The sequence below is a fragment of the Taurulus bubalis genome (assembly GCF_910589615.1).
Source record: "Taurulus bubalis genome assembly, chromosome: 11".
Classification (NCBI taxonomy): domain Eukaryota; kingdom Metazoa; phylum Chordata; class Actinopteri; order Perciformes; family Cottidae; genus Taurulus; species Taurulus bubalis.
In genome coordinates, this window is record NC_136599.1 from 25134553 (window position 1) to 25156299 (window position 21747).

The following is a 21747-nucleotide window of genomic DNA, read 5'->3' on the forward strand; positions in this document are numbered from 1 at the left end:
TAATTATGATTTGGTTCCACCTTCATGAATGCAATTAATGCATACAGACAAACGCATTAAGTGTGTATACAAAGTATGTAATACAAACTCATCAAACATTGCTTGCTTTGATATAAATACACAGATAGTTTTTTCTAAAACAATTTATTTGAAAATGTTCACTACAGTTGCATTGAGCCAAGCATCTAACCAAACAAAATATACAGTTTTATATTGATAAAGAAAAACCCCAACACACCATTCTCTATATTTGCATTCCATTAAAAAAAAAAACTCTCTCACTTGTTTCTAAATGGTTAATTGGTTAACATACTTTAAAATATTCCCTTTAACATTTGTAGGATTGTGGTCCTCAAAATGCATTGCTATTTCCAACAATAGAAGAATCACATTATCCAAAAAGTGTAGAAAAGAATTGCAAACTAATAAATCCTTCACTGGAAATCAAAAGGCATTTAGTTTCGGAAAGATCATTGCACTCAAGATACATTAATATTCAGTACCATTTGCACAAATAAATTAATCATTTCACAGAGAAAATAAGAAAGCCTGCTTTTTTTCATTTAGTTCCCAAATACAGAACAAAAGTTGACTGAGACAAAAGGATCAACACGCATTATCAGTTAATATGGCTTCACATAAACCCTATATTCCTAAATAATTGTATTTATTTGCATACTATATACACAGAGCGGATGGAATATATTAGAAATGTTGAGACAGAAAAAGGCACAACGAAATGCTAATGCTAATTTCAAGCCACATCGTGTTGGAACACATCTATGGAATATAGAAGATGTAACCATACATCAGCCATACAGTATATCTCACACTTTGTAAAGTCACTGCTCCCCTGCTCTACCTTCCTTTGATGGGTGCACATTGTGCGCTGGAGCACATCAACTAAATCCAGTCTTTTTCCACACGACTGCTTTTGTGTGGCCTCGTTTGTTTGCCGATATGGCCATATACGTGTGTGAAATAATATTTTCATACTTTTACATGTTATGGAAAATACTTTCAAAGCTGGTCCAATATTAGGGGCTGTACAAACATTATAAGAGGGGATGAGGGTAGAAAAGTAGTATGACTTTTTATCTTTTCTTTTTGTTTAGGAAAATGTTTTGTTTTTTTTACAGCACAGTGCAGGGCCTCCCCTCCACCCACCGTGTTGTTTTACTATTGTTTATTAATTATGATACATGTATAAATTATTCACTGACACTTAGTATGATGGCTAACTTTATAATGCATTATAAACATATGCTATATTTTGTTCATAACACTGAAGCCATGAAGCATATATTTATGAGTGCTTATAACAATAACCATATGGTTATTGTTATAAGCACTCACAAATATATCATGACACATTGTAAAGCACTATGAATAGTTATGAGTGCTTATAATAAAACAATTGCAGTGCTATGAATACTGTACAATACATGTCTATAATGTATATTGGAATGGGCGTCGTAGAAAGTGTTATATGTTAATGTGGAGCGCCCAATGAAAATATAATTGTCCTATAATATATAGTTCATGAAGTTTCAACCCTACCCAATCATTTTTGTACAGTCCCTTGTTACATGAACTGCGCTGCTTCATGTAGAAACGGGGCTTGCTGTTGAGTGTGAATGGAACAGCACTATTAGAGAAAAACATGTCTGTGGATGTTCAGCCTCATGGCTGCTGCTGATACTGGCTCTCTGTGGCTGTGTAGAAGTCCTCCAGGACACTCTGCAGGTAATCAAAGGTGGGGCGGTCCTCGGGCTTGTTCTTCCAGCACTCCAGCATGATTTCATAGAGTTCGGTAGGACAGCTGTCCTGGCGCTGCATTCGGTAGCCCTTCTCCAGGGCACGGATCACTTCCGGGTTGGTCATCCCTGAAAACAAGAGCATGTGATCGGGTTAGGAGAGGCTGGATGTGCTGCCATTCACGGTCACCAGAGGGCGTTCCCCTTACTTTACCTTTAGCACTATGATAACACTGATGAATCATGGTTTTGAGGTAAATATCCAGATAAATATATTGGATGGATTGCCATGTAATTTGGTTCATGTTGTCCCAACTTTTGTGATCATCTGACTTTTTTACTAGCGCCATCTTGAGTTTAAAATTCTAATCGTCCGATGCGTTGGTTTATGACCAAATACAACTAAGTAGACTAATCAGACGTTTGCATGCTAGATGCTATATGAAAATGGTAAATATGGTAAACCTAATATCTGTTTGCATGTTAGCATATACATTATGAGCATGGTAACATGCTAATGTTTTGGCTCACTGCACATGCCTATGCACAGCTTCACAGCTCCGCTAAACCAGGAAGTTAGCATCACGCTGGTTCCATCAAAAAAAGCAAGTCAGATTTTTCCATTGGATTTTTTAATTATTACAGAAAATCAATTCTGAGGTAAACACACATTATGATTCTCACAAGTTTTGTTCAGCAAGATAATCTTCACAAATTAACACCACTTTTAGGATTTTCTTAAGCATGAATGCAAAAACCAAAAACACAATAGGCTCGTTCGTTAGAGCTGCGCCTCGCCTGGAATCCAGACGAGAGCAGCGGCCGCAGCAGGAGGCGTTGACAAAAAACTGCAATCAAGTCGGACAGTTTTCAGCTGTGTAAACGCAGGAAGTCACAGAAAAAAGTACTTCCAGTTAGTTCCGAACTTTTGTTTACTTGTAGTTTACAGATCACGTTTGGATTTATTATATGTGTTTATAAATATATATATATTTATGTAGAAATGACTGTGTAGCTACATCCTTTGTTTTTTTTATGTCTGCCTGTGAAATACATTACTACTAGTTTTGATATGTGTTATATAAATACGATTTTGTATTAACAACCACACAAGATGTGTTTTTAGATCAAACATGAGACGAATAGTCAATAATCCAGTGTTAAGTATTACAACTACACATAAAAGAAGGATTTTATACAACACGTGGTGTTTGCTGTCAGATCTCAGAGCCAATCAGCTCTCTGATGTGGCGACAGCCAGGCGTTTCCCATCATGCACTGGGCCAAGCAGTCGGGGGAGAGCCACTGCAGCGCCTGCCTCTGAAATCGACGGTCGGCTTAGTCTCGTGAGAGTATCGTTGACCACGTGTGCATGACGTCAGAGCAAGTCGGGAGCAAGTCGGACACAAATCTAACCGGCATGCGTTACGCGCCGATCGCCGCCGATCGATTCTGCGCAGAACTGGCTCATCTCGAACGAGCCTATTGACTTGCAAAAATGCTGACTTATTTCCGGGTTTTAGGACTCATTCCTGCAGCATTCTATAGCTGTAACCGAAAGCCGCACTTTGGTGCTGGCTGGTGCGTTTTTGTCGTAATACATTGAGAAAAGCTTGATTGATACAAAATTAAATCTAAGGTGATGCGCTGTTGAAAATGACACGAGAAGGAAACTACAAATGGCCTTCCACACTCACAAGGTAAATCTGCATCTTCACCAGGACCCTACAATTTGGAAAGCCACTTTGAACGAAAGCCAATTATTGGGCTGAGTTTAGGTTCAGAAATAGAACAACGCCTTTGCTCTTCACAAGTATTCTATGTCAGAGCTGAAACCAGTGATCCACTTACCTGGGTATGGTGTGCGTCCATAGCTGATAATCTCAGTCAGCAAGATGCCGAAGGACCAGACGTCAGATTTGATGGTGAAAGAGCCGTAGTTGATGGCCTCAGGGGCCGTCCATTTGATGGGGAATTTGGCTCCTGGGTTGTAGGGCAAAATGGAGAATCAGTCAAGTAATGTTGACATTGTTAATTCCATGCTGGTCACGTATCCTCTTAAACTCATACATCCTCTGGCTCATTCAGTAAGCCATACAGCAAGTGACTCTCATCTTCACCCTTTACTATTTTTGGGCATCAGTTTTGGGTGAACTGGTTCCCCGGTTTTTGATCACTTCTACTGATGGCACTCGGCTACGCAACGTACCTTCCCTGGCCGTGTACTCGTTGTCTTCGATGATGCGGGCGAGGCCAAAGTCAGCGATTTTGCACACCAAAGCCTTGTTGACCAGGATGTTGGCAGCCCTCAGGTCTCTGTGGATGTAGTTCCTCTGCTCGATGTAGGCCATACCCTCTGCGGTCTAGAGACAAATAAATCCATGTAGAATAATCAAAACACAGTGGCCAACAGCAGCTATCACCCACAATGAAATTGTTCAAAACATCATGGACAGGGTGCCTCAATACTAGCAGCATTTCCTTATTATCAATGAAACTTTCAACTCAGAATGTAACATTTACTTCTACTTTGCTTGTTTTATTGTAGCCTTTGCATTCCCCTCATTCCCTCACCAACATAACTAGGACAGGGGATCTATAGTCAAAAATGGATTAATAGTCTTTATTATGTTTTCAATAAGTGTAAAATATCCTGACACTAATACCCGTAGTGTTTCTGTTAGCTTAGAAGGAGGCCTTCCAATCTACATTGGGCGTTGCACCACCACGTTTCTACAGTAGCTCAGAAGGAACAAACCAAATACTGGCTCTAGTCTAGACCATAGACCAGGGGTGTCAAACTCATGTTAGTGAAGGGGCCGCATGCTGCCCAATTTGATCTCAAGTGGGCCGGACCAGTAAAATCACAGCATATTAACGCATACATAATGACAATATTTCTCTATGTTTAAATCATTGGTGAAGGTTTTTGGATGATAAACCCTATTTTAAGGTATTTTTACAATAAACTAGAAACATAAAGACCAAAAATTCAGACATCAGCCCACTGTTTACCTGCCTGGGCTCTCCTCTGCAGATTCCCTCGCAGTTGAGCAATATTTATAGTAATGTCAGTGGTCTAATGAATTCTGACTCTGGGTCAATGTATAGCGTGCCCTAGGGCTGGGCGGTATGGCCAAAAATTCATATCACGGTATTTTGTAAGATTCTGGCGGTTTCACGGTATATCACGGCATTTTTTTTCCAAATAAACACATTAATTTACTGACGTCGAAAAGGACCGTCACCACCATCGTTATTCACCACTCGCTTGCAACTGGCCAGCAGCTGTTTGGATTGGTACATAGGGTGCTAACCTGGAGGAATTTAGGACCCAGGGGAATACCTTGATACTAGTGGCGCATGCGCGGCCGTAACGACTATTGTCATTCTTCAGCCGGCAGCAACATTTAATGTTTACAGTCACGGATACGTGTACAGCGGTCTGAGCTACTTACGTCTCACGGATATAAGTTGACTCAAGGTGTGCAAGACATGACATCGCCAAAAGGCATGATGGGTAAAGCCCGCCCACTGTGCTGCACAGGAAAAGACTTCTTCCTTCACAAGAAAAGTCTTCCTGTGTGGGCGGTGCCATTTACCCAGCATGCCTTTTGGCGATGTAATTTTTTGCACACCCTGAGTCAAATGAGTTAACATGAGACGTAAGTAGCTCGGTCCGCTGCTCCTTCAGCTTCAAGCTGTGAACATTAAATGTTGTTGCTGCCAAACAGCAGCGACCGGTATGACGGTATGTGAACAATTCATGCCGTAGGCACAACTGAGACTGTATACCGGTTCAACCGGTATGTCGCACAGCCCTAGCGTTCCTGTTTTTCAATCAGTGGTCAGTGGTTCGAGACCCAGCTCAGCTTTATTTCTTTTTTTCTGCAATTTTAACAATTATCTGGTGGGCTGGATTTTTGACACCCCTGCCATAGACTGTATATAAGAAGTGAACATAGCAGTGGTGGGCCGTCAGGGCCTTCTAAGCCTTCTCTGCTGGCCTAAACAGAATCACAAAGTTTAAATTTAAATGTAATTCTTTGATAATTTTTTAATATATATATTTTTAAAAGTTATAGCTATTTTATAATTTAATTGTTTTTCACAAATACACTACATATATTATAATTCTTTTTCCCTATTAGCTTATTTTCTCATTGACCATTTTCTGTGCAGGTGTAGGTACACATACCACGACACATAGTCATAGTGACGTCACCCATTGGTTTGCGGTTTTTGCCATCAGATTTTGGTCGTTGTCATCTTGGTTTTATGCTACCAGAGAACGCTCTGGTAGCAACCTGTCAATCACCTTGTAGCCCCGACCTAAATCATACCCTGCTTTATGGTCTATTTGATTCTAAATGGAGCATCATTTACTAAATTAACATCATGCTGTATTGAAGAATACTTGAAACTAGAGATTGAGATAAATCAAGAGATAAGTAGAGTAATTTTCTTATAGACTTCTATCCAAACAGAGATCTCAAATCTCACATGCTGCTGGTACTTTCCTAGAGGTAGTGCAGGTTGGAGGTGCTTCATATTTATTATACTGTGTGTGTTTGCTTATTTAGTGATCCATCTATTTTTTAGCCTTACTACACCCTGCAATAAGTGTGGTTGTTTTTCTTGCAGTCAGTATTGCATGTCATTCTCTGAACCACCATACAACCAGAGAATGAAACTCTTCCTGGTGTAAACAGTCAGGTATGGAAGAGCAAAGATCACCGATGGCCCACGGTCAATAAACTGTGTATTGTGTTGCAGAACTGATTTGAGTACTCAAATACAGCTTGTGTAGTGTTGCAGACACACAAAGGATTCATTGACATAAAACACAAAACAACCAAACCGATCTGGTGCGGCAAGCAAGCCGTCATGTGACAGACAGAACAGTCTCTCACCTGGGCAGAGAAGTCGATGAGCTTGGGGAGCTTGACACGGTTGCCCTCATCGCTCTTCAAGAAGTCTAATAAACTACCTGTAGGGGAACACACACACACACACACACACACAGATTAAGAAATGCACGCTGCATGTAAAGCTCAATGTGTTTCCTTTACCAGCCATTTAGAAGGAATATATGTTTGATAAATCACAACTTTGTTCTATGAATGTGCTATTGAAAACATACATGTGTTAAATACGTTGTAAATTAGACTAAATTAATGTATTTAGGCAGAGCTTAAACAAACAGAATGTACGCAAACCTTTCAAATCAGATTAAATGTTGTAAGTATAGGCTACAATCATCAGAACAATATGGCTATGTATATTTTTTTCAAACATATATTGCCAAAGATTCAACCATATCTTTTGATGTTAAATATATTTTCTGTACTGCTAAAAATGTCCTCACTCAGAAGGTCTAAAAGTTTAAGGTCTTGACTTGACTTTATGTATTTGATGTGGACATCACAATGTCATTAGAATTCATAGCACACATATATGCACAAAAAAACAGATGCACTGTGTTAAGTATATATAGCGAACTGAGGCAGGAGGCCTTTTTTTTATAGAATAAAATGTGATAAAAATAGAATAAAAAAGAGCATGCATCCACAGATACATACATAGATACATACACAAAGTAAAAGTATGTGTTACAGGGGTGTTAAATGTTAAAAGTCCTCACAAAGATAGCTGGACAAAACACACACACATACACACCGTTGTACTTTGTGAGGCTTCTCATTGACATAATGCATTCCCTGGCCCGTAAACCAACCATAAACATCTCAACTAAATGCCTCTAACACTAAACCAGATTCTAACCTGAACCTTAAATCCAGTTTTAAACCCTCAGGCTTGTGAAGGACCGACCAAAACGGCCTCAGTTTGAAGTCCTAAATCTCAAATTGGTCCTCACAAGAATAGCTGTACACACACACACACACACACACACACACACACACGCACACACACACACACGCACACACACACCTTTCTCCATGAACTCAGTGATGATGTAGATGGGCTCCTCTATGGTGACCACAGCATTGAGTCGGACCAGCTTGTCGTGCTGCAGAGTCTTCATCAGGTTGGCCTCGCCCATGAAGGCCTCCACCGACATGGTGCCAGGCTTCATGGTCTTCACCGCTACTTTGGTGTGCTTGTTGTACGTGGCTTAAAGCAAAATCAGACCATCAGAATTAGAAAATGAGTTGCTGGCTCCACACCTCCGTCAGTAGCTGGATTGTAAAACGGTCTGGATCATCTCACCCATCCAGACTTCTCCGAACTGGCCGGCACCGAGCTTCTTGTCCATTTTGAGTGAAGATCTCGGGATTTCCCAGGCGTCTTTCTCCCATGGTTTATCGGGTTTGGGGCTCAAGCACGGGCTGGTCAGGTGTTGGCAGAGGCCATCTCCCTGCTCTGGAATAAACAGGATTTTTTTTTCTTCAGGATTTCATCTTTTTTTTACATTCCATGAAATGTGTTGACATTTGTTGAAACAATAAACATCGTCACTATTTTTGATCTTATCTACGGGAAAATTATATTATTTAACAAATCATTAAAACATAAGTTTGGCAAAAATAAAAAACGCTAATGCCAGTACTAACCGAAGAACGATTCAATGTATATCACTTTATAGTTTATTGCAATTGCTAAGAAACCAAAACGTACACAATAACTGAAGCACTACCTCATGTATCCCTCTGTCTAGGTTTGATAAACCACAAGTACATTGTCTGCTTGACAATAAATTTAAAATTCTAAAACACACCTTTTGCAAATAACTACACACTCTTATCTACGTCAGACACGTCATAAAAAAGTAAAAGCATGTGCGTGTTGTTGGCTTAACACTTCCATTAAAATACCTACACTCAATTACAAACACCTGCACCCAGAATGCCCCTGTGAAAACACATAGTTTCACATAGTTTGAGGTATTGAAGTCGACCAATAGAGTGTGCTCTGCGTTACTGGACAGAGACTTTCTGAGAGCAGTAAACAAGAAATATCTGTCATTTGCTCTTTACCTTGTTGTTTCAAGAACAAAGCGATTACTCTACAAGACGGAGGTAGAAATCCTTCACTCACTCTTGTAATGGCTGACCAGCTCCAGCAGGGTGGTGAAGGTGTTGCGTGGAGAGATGTAGAATCCTCCGTTGTCCAGCGTTCGGATCTTATAATGTTTGACCGTGTCACTGACCTGGGGGTCGCCGTCCCGCACAGACAAGGAGTAGCTGCCTAAAACAGAAAGAAAGAAAAAAAACTATGCTGATACCAATATTTATTATTATTTTAGAAATATCCCAAAGATGTTAATTCTTCATGCCGAGCAACACTTAAAGGGACACTCCAATAATTTAGTATTGCACTCCAAGCCGCAGATATCCGGACTTTACTCAAGCTCCAAAAACACTGGATCCTTCATTTCCCCCAAAGCAATCAAGAGAATCTTGCCGTGACGTCGTCTTCATGGGGCACTCGCTTGAATCCTTTCATCGGCAACCAACTAGAGGAACGTCTGCACTGTGTTTTAAGGAGTGGAAGGCGTACTTTTGCAGGCTGACTTTTAAACAAAAGAAATCTGGGTCGCCTGCATAAAAGAATTGGCGGTAGCTACGATAGCTTGGCTTTTTAAAAATGGCTGGTTTGTGCAGGACGTCCTTAGTCATTAGTCGCACTAATGACAATTCTCGCAACTTAGGTGCTATCCAGGTAAGTCTGACTCATTGTGCCTTTAATGGCTAAGTCTTACGTATGCTAACCAAGTTTATTTATTTGTCTTTTAATTCATCTGTTAAAAACACAGTTTATGCAATAACTGCCCAGATCAAATTGCTTGATTTGTCATTTTTCTCTCAATAGCTTTGAATCCTGAAATAGGACTGCTCCACGAGAGAACAACCTTTGAGCTCACCCTTGGTGGTCTCGCTGTCTCGGATCATGAAGGAGCCCACTTTGTTCCCGGCGGCCAGCAGCTGCCTCTCGGCATCTTTCCTGCTCACGCCCTTGAAGAACCACCTGAACAACAGGAAACAGATCAGTTAGCGCAGAAACCCTCTCAGAGGACCTCCCTGTGCAAGCCTCGTGACAGCCTACAATGAGGTGCCATCCAAATATGGCGCATGGTATGGTATGGTGATGATGCATTTGAAAGTGTAATGCGAGTCCACTCACTCCTCTGCCTCCAGAGTGTCTTTGGCCACATAATTACTGGGGATGAAGCCCTCCTTACCCGAACTGATTAACTTAGCTTTCCACCACTCGCCCGATCTGGAGAGAGAGGGAGAGAGAGAGAGAGAGAGAGAGAGAGAGAGAGAGAGAGAGAGAGAGAGAGAGAGAGAGAGAGACACTTTAGGAACCAAGCCCTTCACCAAGTACAACAATTGCATTTTGAACATGCAGAGAACTTATTATTCCTCATATCTCACTGTTGGTACTTACTCCTCCAGGATCCGGAGCTTATCCCCCTTCTTGAAGCCGAGGTCGCCGTCGTGGATGGCCTCGTAGTCGTACAGCGCCATAGCGATGCTCTCACCTGCGGAAGCATGGCCCAGAAAAAGAAGTGAAAAGGAGCCGGAGGCTCGACGCGCAGCGTAGAAGGTTTGCCTTTTTACGCGTTGACATGTGAACTGTCTGAAGATCTGCATGCTGAGAAAAACTAACTCTGGATAACCTTCAACTATGGATTTGAAACCAAGCCTGTTTTTTTTGGCTCGTGTAAAGTCGACATTTGTCTCCACGTTCAGATCACATTCATTGGATTTAAAGTCTGAACCACAACTATCTTGTGTTCCCCCGGGCTTCGACTATGTAACTGACTTCCTTGTGTGCTTGATAATAATAGCAGCGGGGTCGGTCTTCAGTGCTTTGGAGGCCCGTGCAGTGGAAGCCTCGGTTTCGGGGATTCAAATTAAGACCTTCCATTGACTGATCTCAGTGGCTCGTTAGCGGTTGGACTTTCATACGAGATAGAAAAGCAAGGACAGGTTGCAATGCGCCCTGTGAGAGTGGAGCGGTATGGAGATAAAGATTGTGACTCACCGCCTGAAGAGTTTGCATTGGGCAGCATTTTGTTCTGTGGAAAGAAAGAGATGCGGTGGTATGAGGCCAAGAGAAGACCCTTCAAATATTCATCCCCACCCCCAGTTGTGTTGATTCAAAATGAGAAAACAAAAATTCTTAAGTTTCTAATATTTTTTGGCGTTTTTTAGGGACAGCTCGATGTTAACTTGCTTTAAAATGTCCGACTGCAGACGCTGGAAATGATACCGATGAGAGCTGTTGGAGTGAACCCAAACCTTAAAAGTACAGGACACGAAAAGCAAAACAAAAAGATGCTGAAAGATGCAAAGAAATTGCTCTGTAGAGCTGTGAGCATTCGCTACGAGCAATCCCTTTCTCATTTCAGGTATTTCATTTTTTTCCCATTGTTAAAATAGAAATATGAATTAGCGCCGCTTTCAACACTTTGCACTTGACATGATAATCGATCATTCTGTATATTAACATTTTTAAAGTCTCAAATTCAGCAAGAATAAAACCCCAAAGAAAACTGGAAGGATTTTGTCTTTTCAACTTTGATAAAATCAGCATGTTGTCGACAGTCATCTACAGTTGTCTGTTTGTTTGCAACATAGTGCAGCGTTACGAAGGTACAACGGGCCCAGCTGTGTAGAGAGCACACAGCCATGCAGACACATTTAGACTTCTGAGAGATAAAACAACTCAAGTCTTGTCTCCTGCCCGAGCGCTCTGCTTCTGTCACTTCCTCTTCCTGTTTGGGGGTGAAAGAGACGTGACAGTCATCACTCAGGAAGCGGTAGCCAGTGGAACCACACGAAGCAACACTGCCACAGCGACCAAAGTCTGGCCAGTATGCAAACAAGCCACAGGAGCATGTGTCGGAGAGCAAACTGTGGTCGTAACTAATGCGACAGTGTGCCCTTTACTCTGTTGCACCTCGTCATAATCTCACTGCTTCTGCAAATGACACCATTAATCTTCCTCATTCTTATATTTAAATGCCAGGGCACTTCTGTAGGTGTGCACATTCAGTGGTGGGAAGTAGTTAAGTACATTCAATCAAGTACTGTGCCCATCTGATGCTCTTCTACCCCACTGCATGTAATGTGAATGAAGTATAACATAATACAATGAAGTATAACATAACACATCACTTAACAACCGGATAAAACAATCTTTATATTTCTTATATAATGTTACATCAAGTCAGTGTTTGTTTTGGTTTCACGTGGAACATGAACATCGGCCTGCTGGGTGAAAGTCCTGTGTTTTTTTGACCTGCCCCCCCAAGCATCCCAATAGCCCTTAGTGGACATTTCTTGCTTGGAATACTCGTTATTAAACCACACAACTTTCAAAATAGTCGCTTGTCACCGTACACAAAAAATGGCATTCGATTTATCTGTGATTTGCAGAAATGTAGATTTAAAAACAAAATATTGGCTGACGTTTGCGACCTTTAGAGGTAACATCCTCCAGTATTACCCCCCCCCCCCCCCCAAAAAAAAATTATACTTTTGATGTATTAGGTGTATCTTGTTAAAACATCTTCTGTTTCACAGAATCAAGATTTTTAATGTGGAACTTTTACTGGTAATGGAGTATTTTTACATTGCTATATTGGTACTCCTGTTCTGAATACTTCCACCAGCGGACATGTCAAAGTTATTTGTAGAAGTTGTATTTGGAAGGAGGATCTTTGTGGAAGCAAAGTGAAAACGATAACTTCTCTATGTGACCTTTTATACATGTTGCATTGTTACTTACAGCTTTGCTGCCGGAGTTTGCTGCGGTGGGGTCTTTGACGTAGTGGGCCGCCTGCGCGCGGCTTTGCTGGTCGTCGTTGGCCGTCCCTTTGCCGAGAGCCTCCTGCTCCTTCTTGGAGCCCACACAGCCCATGGTTCCTTCTGACAACAGAGGAGAAACAGTCAGACATGAAGGCTGTAGAAATCAGCAGAAAAAAAAAGCCTAGTTCTCCCAGCTCTAGATTGACTTGATGTGTTCCTGCTTTATACAGTGGCAGTCACACACGTTTACTAAGGAACATAAACTGATAATGCAGTTGTCGTTGAGGAAGTGTTTGTGACAGAACACTGTTAATACATGAACAATTCAAGTATTAAATGACCTTTGAATACTACAAGGGGCACGATGCTGGTCAAACATTACAAAACAAACACTTTAAATATAAAACTAGTCCCTTTCTTACTGATATTAAGAATCATGAATGCAGTGTATGTGTGACATTGGCCTGTTGTTATGATTCATTCTGGTGTTATTGAAAAAAACATCACAGATCAATATTGAGGTATTGCAGGTTTTTTTCTTAACAGACAGAAAGACTGATTTGTGTTTAAAAAAAACTGAACACTAAATATTGTGGACAATGTTCAACTTTTACAACAACTGTATGTCAATGGATGGTAAGGCTAAAGGTTCTTTATCAAACGGGTAGCTCCAATCAAGCAATCGGATTGGTTTGTAGCCGCAGTGTGATGCCCACGCACCAACGCTACGCCGTCTGATGCCTCTGATGGGTCTTAAAACCAGAGAGATGATAGATGTAAGTGGCCGAAGCTACTGGCAACTGAAATTCAAGAGGCAGAGTGGGGCAACATCCTCGCCACGCCAAGCAACACACCTCCACCTGACAAATGAAGGCCAGCCTGCTGACGCTGGACAGTTTCTCAGCGGTTGCACAATAAATGGCAACATACAAATAATGTAAATAAAGGGCCGAATAATAAAGTCTGTGTAACGCTAGCTTGGATGAAAGAATAAATATGCTAGCTGTTAGTGTATATTTCATAGCAGCCATTACAGGAAGTCCTATTTTTATTTTCACCGCCTCGCTGTTTTATGCCTCCGCCAAACAGACCAGGTGGACGTTTGTGCCAAATCAGAAGAAATTCCAGAGATATCACATTCACGAGAATTAACAGACATGTGAGCGCCACCCACGGCCTGGCTGAAAATGGCCGCCGCTGTGTGCTGTGTTCATACAGTATTCACCCTCCAGTTGCCCCTCAGGTAAACATCTTCCTCTGACTGAATTAGCGATGCACGCCGGTACGCACAATCGTGACCGATCACATGATCCTCCAGGCGGATAACATAATGACAATAACAGTAAACCAAGTGAAGTAGGGTCATTTTTATCAGAGACTTCTATGCAATCAGACATCTTGCACCGTCAGCATCGTTTCACTTTTCAGGCCCAGAGGTTTCCTTTTTTGTAGACTGTGTAAACAACAGTTTTTTTTCTCTCTTAACTTTGTAAACTTGGACCACTAGTAAAAGGTTTTCTCACTTAAGAGGAGAGCAAAAATGAAAATACATCGGTGAATCCCAGAAATGTATGGGTGCTAGCAAAATATGGACAAAAGTTGGATACAAACAAAAATAAGAGTGCAAGTGTTCTCATATCGCTCCCTGCCTGAGGCCTCTTATCTCTCTCAGCTGGCTGTTGCTGTAAATGTGTTTCAAAATGTCCCTAATATTCGGTGGCAAATGTGTGAAAATGGACTATCACATGATGTTGTTAGGCATTCTTCACTTCAGGGGGGCAGACTTAACGCTGACACATTCAGCCAGTTTACGGGAAAACCTTGGCTATGATTTTGGGGATGCATCTGAAACCTCAACATTGTTGGTGTTCATTCTGACTTCATAGCTTTCACAGATGTTGGCAACCTGCTACAATGTTTTAATTGATCTATTAAGATATTACAAGAATCAACACAGCAAGGTCTTTCCATCTTCCGTTAACATATGTCCACACAAGACACTTTTCTCCTTCTTTCACACAAAGTCTGACTTTGTGTATCCTCATGTAAATGTGAACACAGTTATCTGGAACGAGGTTTAGGAGAAGCGAGAACAAAGAGGGAGTCTGTGATGGCAGTTAGAAGTTGTGTTTCATGGCGCACACACACGTGTAACCCGTCTCTCTTCAGCTCAGAGAAGCAGATCGCCATGTTTATCACAAACAGCGGCGCCCTGTAACCACGCAGACAGAACTCCTATGGTTGCAGAAGTCACACGTCAATTCAATTCAGTTTATTTTATATAGCCCAACATCACAAATACAAGTTTGCCTCAGAGGGCTTTACAATCTGTTCACATGACATCCTGTCCCGGAACCTCACATCAGATCAGGAAAAACTCCCCCAATAAAGATAGTAAAAACCCTTTCACAGGGAAAAAGGGAAGAAACCTGAGGGAGAGCAACAGAGGAGGATCCCTCTCCCCGGATGGACAGAAGCAATAGATGTCATGTGGCCAGAATGAATAACGTAACGGAGTTACAGCACATTACATGAATGTGACAGAAATCATTCATATAATGAGTATTAGGCCCAATGGGCCATGATCCAGAAAACCACGATCCATGTCAGCAGAAGGAGGTAGAGAGGAGGGGCGTCAGCAGGGCCATGATAGGAGGAAGGACCGGCTCCAGACACAGCCACTAACATGTCTCTGCGGAATGACCAGAACTACCACAAAAGAAGATTAAAATCTACAGTCACAGCCATACTCATGAGCATATACGGGCCTGCTGCCTCTCACCACTGTTCAGTGGTAAGCAGTGGAAAATGTTTCATTTGGATATTCAGACACAGGAAGTTCCGGTGTTCTGGAGGTCAAAACGGAACGTATCTGCTTCCTTTTTTGTGTTCCTCTTTAGAGGTCTAATTGCAGGAGGCTCAGGCTCGCAAGTATTGAACAGTTGCGGCTCCCTGTGATGTTTTCACTGATACAAAATGGAGGTCAGCATCAGGCTGGTGGTAACACATTGCCCTAGTTTGCCTCTGGGGAAAACATTACAGCTGTCATAGATTCCTCTGAGTTGGTGAGTAAAGCAGCTAAAATACATGTCAAATAAAATCTACATTTCACTGAGCCTGAATGTAATTGTAAATGTAAATCCGCTCACATGGCAGCTCTTGAGTGAATGCTAACTGGAAAAATGTTTTATGAAACTTTCAGTGGAAGACAGTGAGATCCATTAGGACCCAATCATGGAGACCAGCAAATAAAACAATTTGAAGGCAGATGAAAGCTTTTTAAGGCTGCAGACTGGGACTTTTTTAAATTATTCGATGATTTACAGACATCTCTTTTAGTATATGTATATATTAATATATGGGGAAATGTGTTTTGGGGCCTAATGGCTTCACATAGAGGACGTGGAAGTTGTAATTTCATGGTTTGGCCATTAATTCAAATTTGCTTTACACCCAGTGGCCATGCCTTGGACAGCCAGTCTCCATAAAAAACACTTTATGTTCATATACATATTGGTATCACTGTCTACTATATGTCCCATTTAGTATCTTGGTCACAATTTTTTTTTAAATTACTAACATTTTCATTATTGTTTTAAACACCCAAATATTGATATTATTTGCCTCAAAAGTCCAGTATTGGAACCCTAACCTTGACCCTGGATTGGTCTAGTGATTCACTAGATGACACCTCCTGTCATCATAGAATATTTAATTATATTTCTGGCCTCACAGCCTCCAAAGGGACTTTTCCGGTTCAATGGGGATGACCCCAGTAACACAACCCCTGCTGTGTCACTGACTGGAAAACACAATATTAACGCAATCATTTGACATTTTATTTGCTGTTCTACATTAGTGTGCTAATATATAGAGCTCGGGCTAGCAGATGCTAAGCTTACTGTAAAAACCCGAATCAAGGAGAAACAGCAAGTCTGGCCCTGCCTAAAGCCAAGAGAATCCAACAACCAGTATTCCTAAAGAAACATGTGCTAAAATGTCTCTGGCGTCATATTCATGAGAGTGGCGTCCATCTTGTCATCTCAACTCTCGGGAGGAAAGCGATCAACACTATTTTTGAAAATGTCAACCTTCACTGTTCATTCCAGAGTGAACAACCTCCTTCCTCTGCATGTCAGCATGTTTTCGCAGAGCATTATGAGGTCAGTGAAGATGACCTTTGACCTTTTGGATGTAAAATGCCATTGCGTCATCATTTTATTAAAAAACGTGTTTTGTGTGCTCACGATGACCTTTGACCACCGGAATCGGTCCGTCCTTGAGTCGAGGTGGATGTTGATATACGTTCACGAGAATAAGACGGACGGACAGGCGGAGAGACGGAAGGACAACCTGAAGCCATAATGCTGCTGCCCACTGCGATATTATATACAGCTGCAGTTTCACAAGCATTTCACATGTCAAAACTAGATGATTCTGAGAACATGGACACCAAGTAGGTGAAGGAATGTGTTTATTCCCCCTGTTGTTGAGGATATGAAAGAATAATCTATAAAAAAAAATGCTTATGCTTTCACTACACTGACAGTTTCAGTTCTGTGCTTCTGTTTCTCCTGGTTGTGACTTGTGTGTTACTGTCCAGATCACATGCTCCTTAAAAGTAGACCTTTCATCGAAGTGTGACCCACGTACATTATAATTAATTAATTAGTTTGTTTTGTGTGTGTTTTGATCCAAACCTTTAGTTCGTAGAATCAGCTCTGTGTTAGTTTGACAAGAATGTCAAAAGAAGACCATGTCTAATGCTGGAAATCCCAAATCTACCTATCATCAAATCTATCCTCCCCAACTCAGTTGTTAAGTAGGAAACATGTTGAAAGATAAACTCTCTGGGAAGTTAATAGGAATTCAGTTGTGAGCAGGAATGTGTGAGCTTTCTAAGGAAGGATAAACAAGTGTCTTGCATTAATGTAGATCATAAGAATAATGACATTATTGCAGCTCACACAACACCATGAGCCTCAACTTGGCGAAATAAGTCAGTTGTGGAAATATAACACATAATAACATTTAATTAAAAAAATCAGCTTCTTTGTGTTCTTGCAGAGATAGATGAGAAGATTGATACCACTGTAATACGCTTAATAAAAGGTCAGCAGCGGGTTAGCTTATTTTAGCACACAGTCACAGTGGGAAGCAGCTGACCTGCTGTGTGCAAAGTTAACTTCTCATAACCTCTGCAGCTCACTACTTAACATCATCTTTCCTGTTGGTGTAATCTGTAAAAATCTAGTTTCATGGAGGATTATGTGCCGGATTATTTCTCAGCCAGTAGCAGTGACTTGCTGGTGTCACAGATTTTTGCCTGGCAACCTAACGTTGACTAGAAGTGATAACACGTTCATGCCCAAACAAAATGGAGCCACTGTTTAATTTGTCCGTTCCTGGCACTTGTAGGAAAATGTTGCGACACAGCTTGTGACGTGGACGACAGACTGTACGTAAGAAGTGGGCGTCGTCACCGTGACGTCACCCATTGGTTCGTAGACTGCCTCAAGTTCGGCATTTTGGCTGTCACCATCTTGTTTTTTTGTAACCAGAAGTAAAACGAGAGGAAGTACTGAAGTCAGCAATGTAATCAGTAATGTTAGAACATCTATCTACATTTTTCAATTGTTTTTTAAACATTAGACACCATACACAAAATTCATCTGAAAGAGGAAGAGTGTGTTCTTTCTTCTTTCAAAGGTCACATAGATTTAAAATGAGCACCGTACTATATTCATGTTGCATCGGCCATTTTTCCTCTTCTGTAAAGTGTCAAATTTGACCCATAACGCATTGCGTGACAGGCGGTCTCAGTCATTGTTACATCAGTCAATAATAGGGGAACTCACAGGAAAAATGTTGTTTCGAGTTATATTTAAGACATTTTTTATGCAACTGGCCCCACTCTATTTTTGATTGAAGTGATAGTTTACTAGAATTTGGACAAGGTATAACAGGAAGAGAAACCGACCTTATTATTAAAACATAATATATACGGAATTCACATAACATAATAGTTAAGAGTTCTGGCCAAAAAAATACTGCTTCAAAACACTATTTAAAATACAATGTCGCCGACCTTTCTGTCACACTGCACCTCTAAGCGAAGTGTTTGTATAAAGGCCCAGTTCATAAGTATCATACCACATCATATCATGCAAATAAGTACCAACAGACGTCACCAGAACCATAAATCTACAATAAGACAGGCGGCCACATTCAGCGCAAGCTTTCAGGATGTGTGGATAGCAAGGGGCATTGATACTTTGGTAATTTAAGCACAACAAGAAATACACTTCAACATTATAGACCTTACATGTGTCATTGTAACCCTAGATAGCGTAACCCTAGCAAGCGTATCCATAGCTAGCGTAACCCTAGCTAGCGTATCCCTAGCTAGCGTAACCCTAGCAAGCGTATCCCTAGCTAGCGTATCCCTAGCTAGCGTAACCCTAGCTAGCGTAACCCTAGGCCCATCCGATTCATATCGGACCAAATAGGCAATTAGGCTTTCAGCTGGTGTCCCCACCGATCCTAGTGGCTATATATTTAACGCCTGAATAGTCTTTCCAACTTTCCCACATGAATTTAAGGCGACTCAGAGTGACTGACATGAACTTGATTATGAGGCTGATGCGCTGGGCTGATGCTGTGGCAACCCAGAAAATAGTACCCATACAATAGACTCCATAGATGTTGTTGTGGGCTTTAAAAAAACAATATTTCAAAATAAAAGTATTAAAAAAAATACAAAAGTTATCGATAAAACATTAAATAAAAGTATCCCCTCATTCACCTGTAGCGCCTGTGCCGAGGGCCGGCTCTGAGGGGTATTATCCTGCCGGAAAACTAGTTTAACACATAAGAGCTGAGACTCTCTCAACAGATGGGAATAATGGATGTATATTACATAACATGTATTCTGCTATGAGAGGTGATTTTTTAAATTGTATTATTAAACAGATGTACATTTTGTGGGCTACCAGGCTGTATGTACCTGTTTGGGACTGCCTCAGGCCATAACAATATCGCTTGGCACACAACCAGCAGCACCAAAGAAAGAAAGAAAAAAAAAAGAAAGAAAGAAAAAAAGGAAAGAAAGAAATAATTTGCATTGTTATTCAGTAACTTATCAGCAGGAAATGGACTGCATGACGTCTCCATCTCAGCATGCTCGGATGTTTTACTTTTAATAATCGTATACGCATGACATGTTGCATTAGACGTTATGGACAGTCCTGTTGGACTGAACCCAAGCTCCTCCCCCATTTATGCTTCTATAAAATTATGTTTGTTTGCTTTTGCCACCGCCTACATATCCAGTTTGCTTGACACAGTATATGAAAGTATAAAAGTTTATAAAAGCTAAAACTGATTACTTGTACGATCAACAAATACTTTTTGATCATACATATTATAATTATTTCATAAATTTGTATGCAAGATCATGTAGTGTATATGCAGGAATGTAGCATGTTGCATAGTGGAACTATTGGCATATGCCAAACATAATGTGACAAAAATTGATTGATGGACAGAAAATCAATCAGCAACTGTATTTTGATGATTGATTTTTTCTCTCATTTATATTAACCAGCAGACAATAAAATTCCCCAAAGTCTCTGGTTCCAGCTTCTAAAGTTTGAAGATGTACTTCTTGGAGTATCTTTGAGTTTGTTGAATAAAATGAGACCTCAGAAAGTTTCAACAACTTTTTTTCAACAATTTTCTGCCAAATTATAGAACAAACAATTCATTGAGACAATACGAAACAGATGAATCAATAATGCAGATAATCATTAGTATCAACCAGTGTCAAATTAGTGTCAAGTGGGTTTGTCCAAACATTTTAATTCTGCTTTCTCTGTCAAAGCAATTTGGAAATGCTGGGGTTGCGATAGATAACCCTCAAGGGAGGAAGCAGACTGAAGTGGCTGCAGGTGCTAATGCCCAATGGGGAATTCAACAACCGGTATGAAGCAACACCGGCCTTTCTGTAGTGTACAGTACAGTACATGCTAAAATGCGCAATGTGTGATACACTCTCTAATAGCACGGACACATGTCCTGGGATAGAAGACACAGTGTACCTGTGCTTCTTTGAGGGGGCTTATTAAAATCTGAAATGAAAGTTAATGCACAAAGAGACTGGAAGTAGCAGAACAGAAACTAGACTACTGATGCTGGTTTGGTCGAGATGGTCAGTCTAAAAATAACTCTCTCACGTACACACACGCACACGCGCACACCTCGCTTCACAGACGGCATGGGGAAAGTGGTGGGACGCGTAGGAATCCAAATGTTTTGTTTATTTCACTTCATTTTAGCCCACTTTCATATTTCCTCTTTGGATAATTTGTGACGTCTGCAGGCGGTTGTTTCAACTAAGAGATATTGAAGTTCCTCTTTTTTTTATTGTATCTTTTTTTGCATCCCTTTTGTAAAAGCCCCATGCCAAAGCAAAACGTCCGAAAAACGTCCGACACAAATCCGACACATTCATATATTAGCAGTTTTGCTCCTCTTTCAGACCGCCTCCACACAGATCAAGATGAAACTTACCGCGCTTCAACCGATCACTTGCTGGTACTCGTGCGCGTGGAGATGTGCTCTTCTAGACTCGGGTGTCCGTGTAAAGCGTAATCCTCATTTCTTCTTCGCCGGCTCCATCCTTTCGCATAACTTTTTGTTATCTCTCTCTCTCTCTCTCTCTCTCTCTCTCTCTCTCTCTCTCTCTCTCTCTCTCTCTCTCTCTCTCTCTCTCTATGGGGTTTCAGCTGAAGATGCGGACGGGTGGAAGAGGCGCAGCGCACTGTGCTCGGACGAGGAAGTCTGTGCTGTGAGAAGAGGAACCAGCGCGCGCGCGCGCACACACACACACACACACACACACACACACACACACACACACACACACACACACACACACACACACACACACACACTGCACATCTGACCAGAGTGCAAAAAGAGAAGCAGTAAAAGTGCAGTGGAGTATATGGCTACCCGGGCGCTTTTCAGCAGCCCACATCTCCTACATTGCTATGGATGGGTGAAATACAGAGCAAATTCCATGTATGTATGTATGTAAAAAGTATGCAATATGACAAATAACAAGTTCCTTCTTCTGGATTGCAGAGAAAAGCTGCTTTGTGTGTCAAAACACATTTTTTAAATTGTCATCATTGTCTGGAGTCATA

At 41.2% G+C, this 21747-nt stretch overlaps 1 protein-coding gene across 1 annotated transcript; it reads right to left on the reverse strand.

Annotated features, from left to right (window-relative positions):
* Positions 1-1475: 1475 nt before the first annotated feature.
* On the reverse strand, positions 1476-21281 carry hck (HCK proto-oncogene, Src family tyrosine kinase). Its single transcript, XM_079225941.1, has 13 exons — positions 21110-21281; positions 12519-12658; positions 10770-10803; positions 10170-10263; positions 9903-9998; positions 9643-9746; positions 8817-8966; positions 7989-8141; positions 7706-7892; positions 6671-6743; positions 3967-4120; positions 3609-3740; positions 1476-1886 (listed from the first exon to the last, which is right to left on the reverse strand). Exons 2-13 carry the CDS (start codon positions 12648-12650, stop codon positions 1684-1686), a joined length of 1512 nt encoding a protein of 503 aa, XP_079082067.1. The 5' UTR covers positions 12651-12658; positions 21110-21281; the 3' UTR covers positions 1476-1683.
* Positions 21282-21747: the final 466 nt, after the last annotated feature.

Bases quoted from the DNA above. Each gene is read 5' to 3' on its own strand.
- hck (XM_079225941.1), bottom strand. From the start codon at position 12,650: ATGGGCTGTGTGGGCTCCAAGAAGGAGCAGGAGGCTCTCGGCAAAGGG. The intron at 10,264-10,769 runs GTGAGTCACAAT...ATGCTTCCGCAG, and splicing joins CAATGCAAACTCTTCAGGCG to GTGAGAGCATCGCTATGGCG. The intron at 3,741-3,966 runs GTACGTTGCGTA...CCTACAACCCAG, and splicing joins CGAGTACACGGCCAGGGAAG to GAGCCAAATTCCCCATCAAA.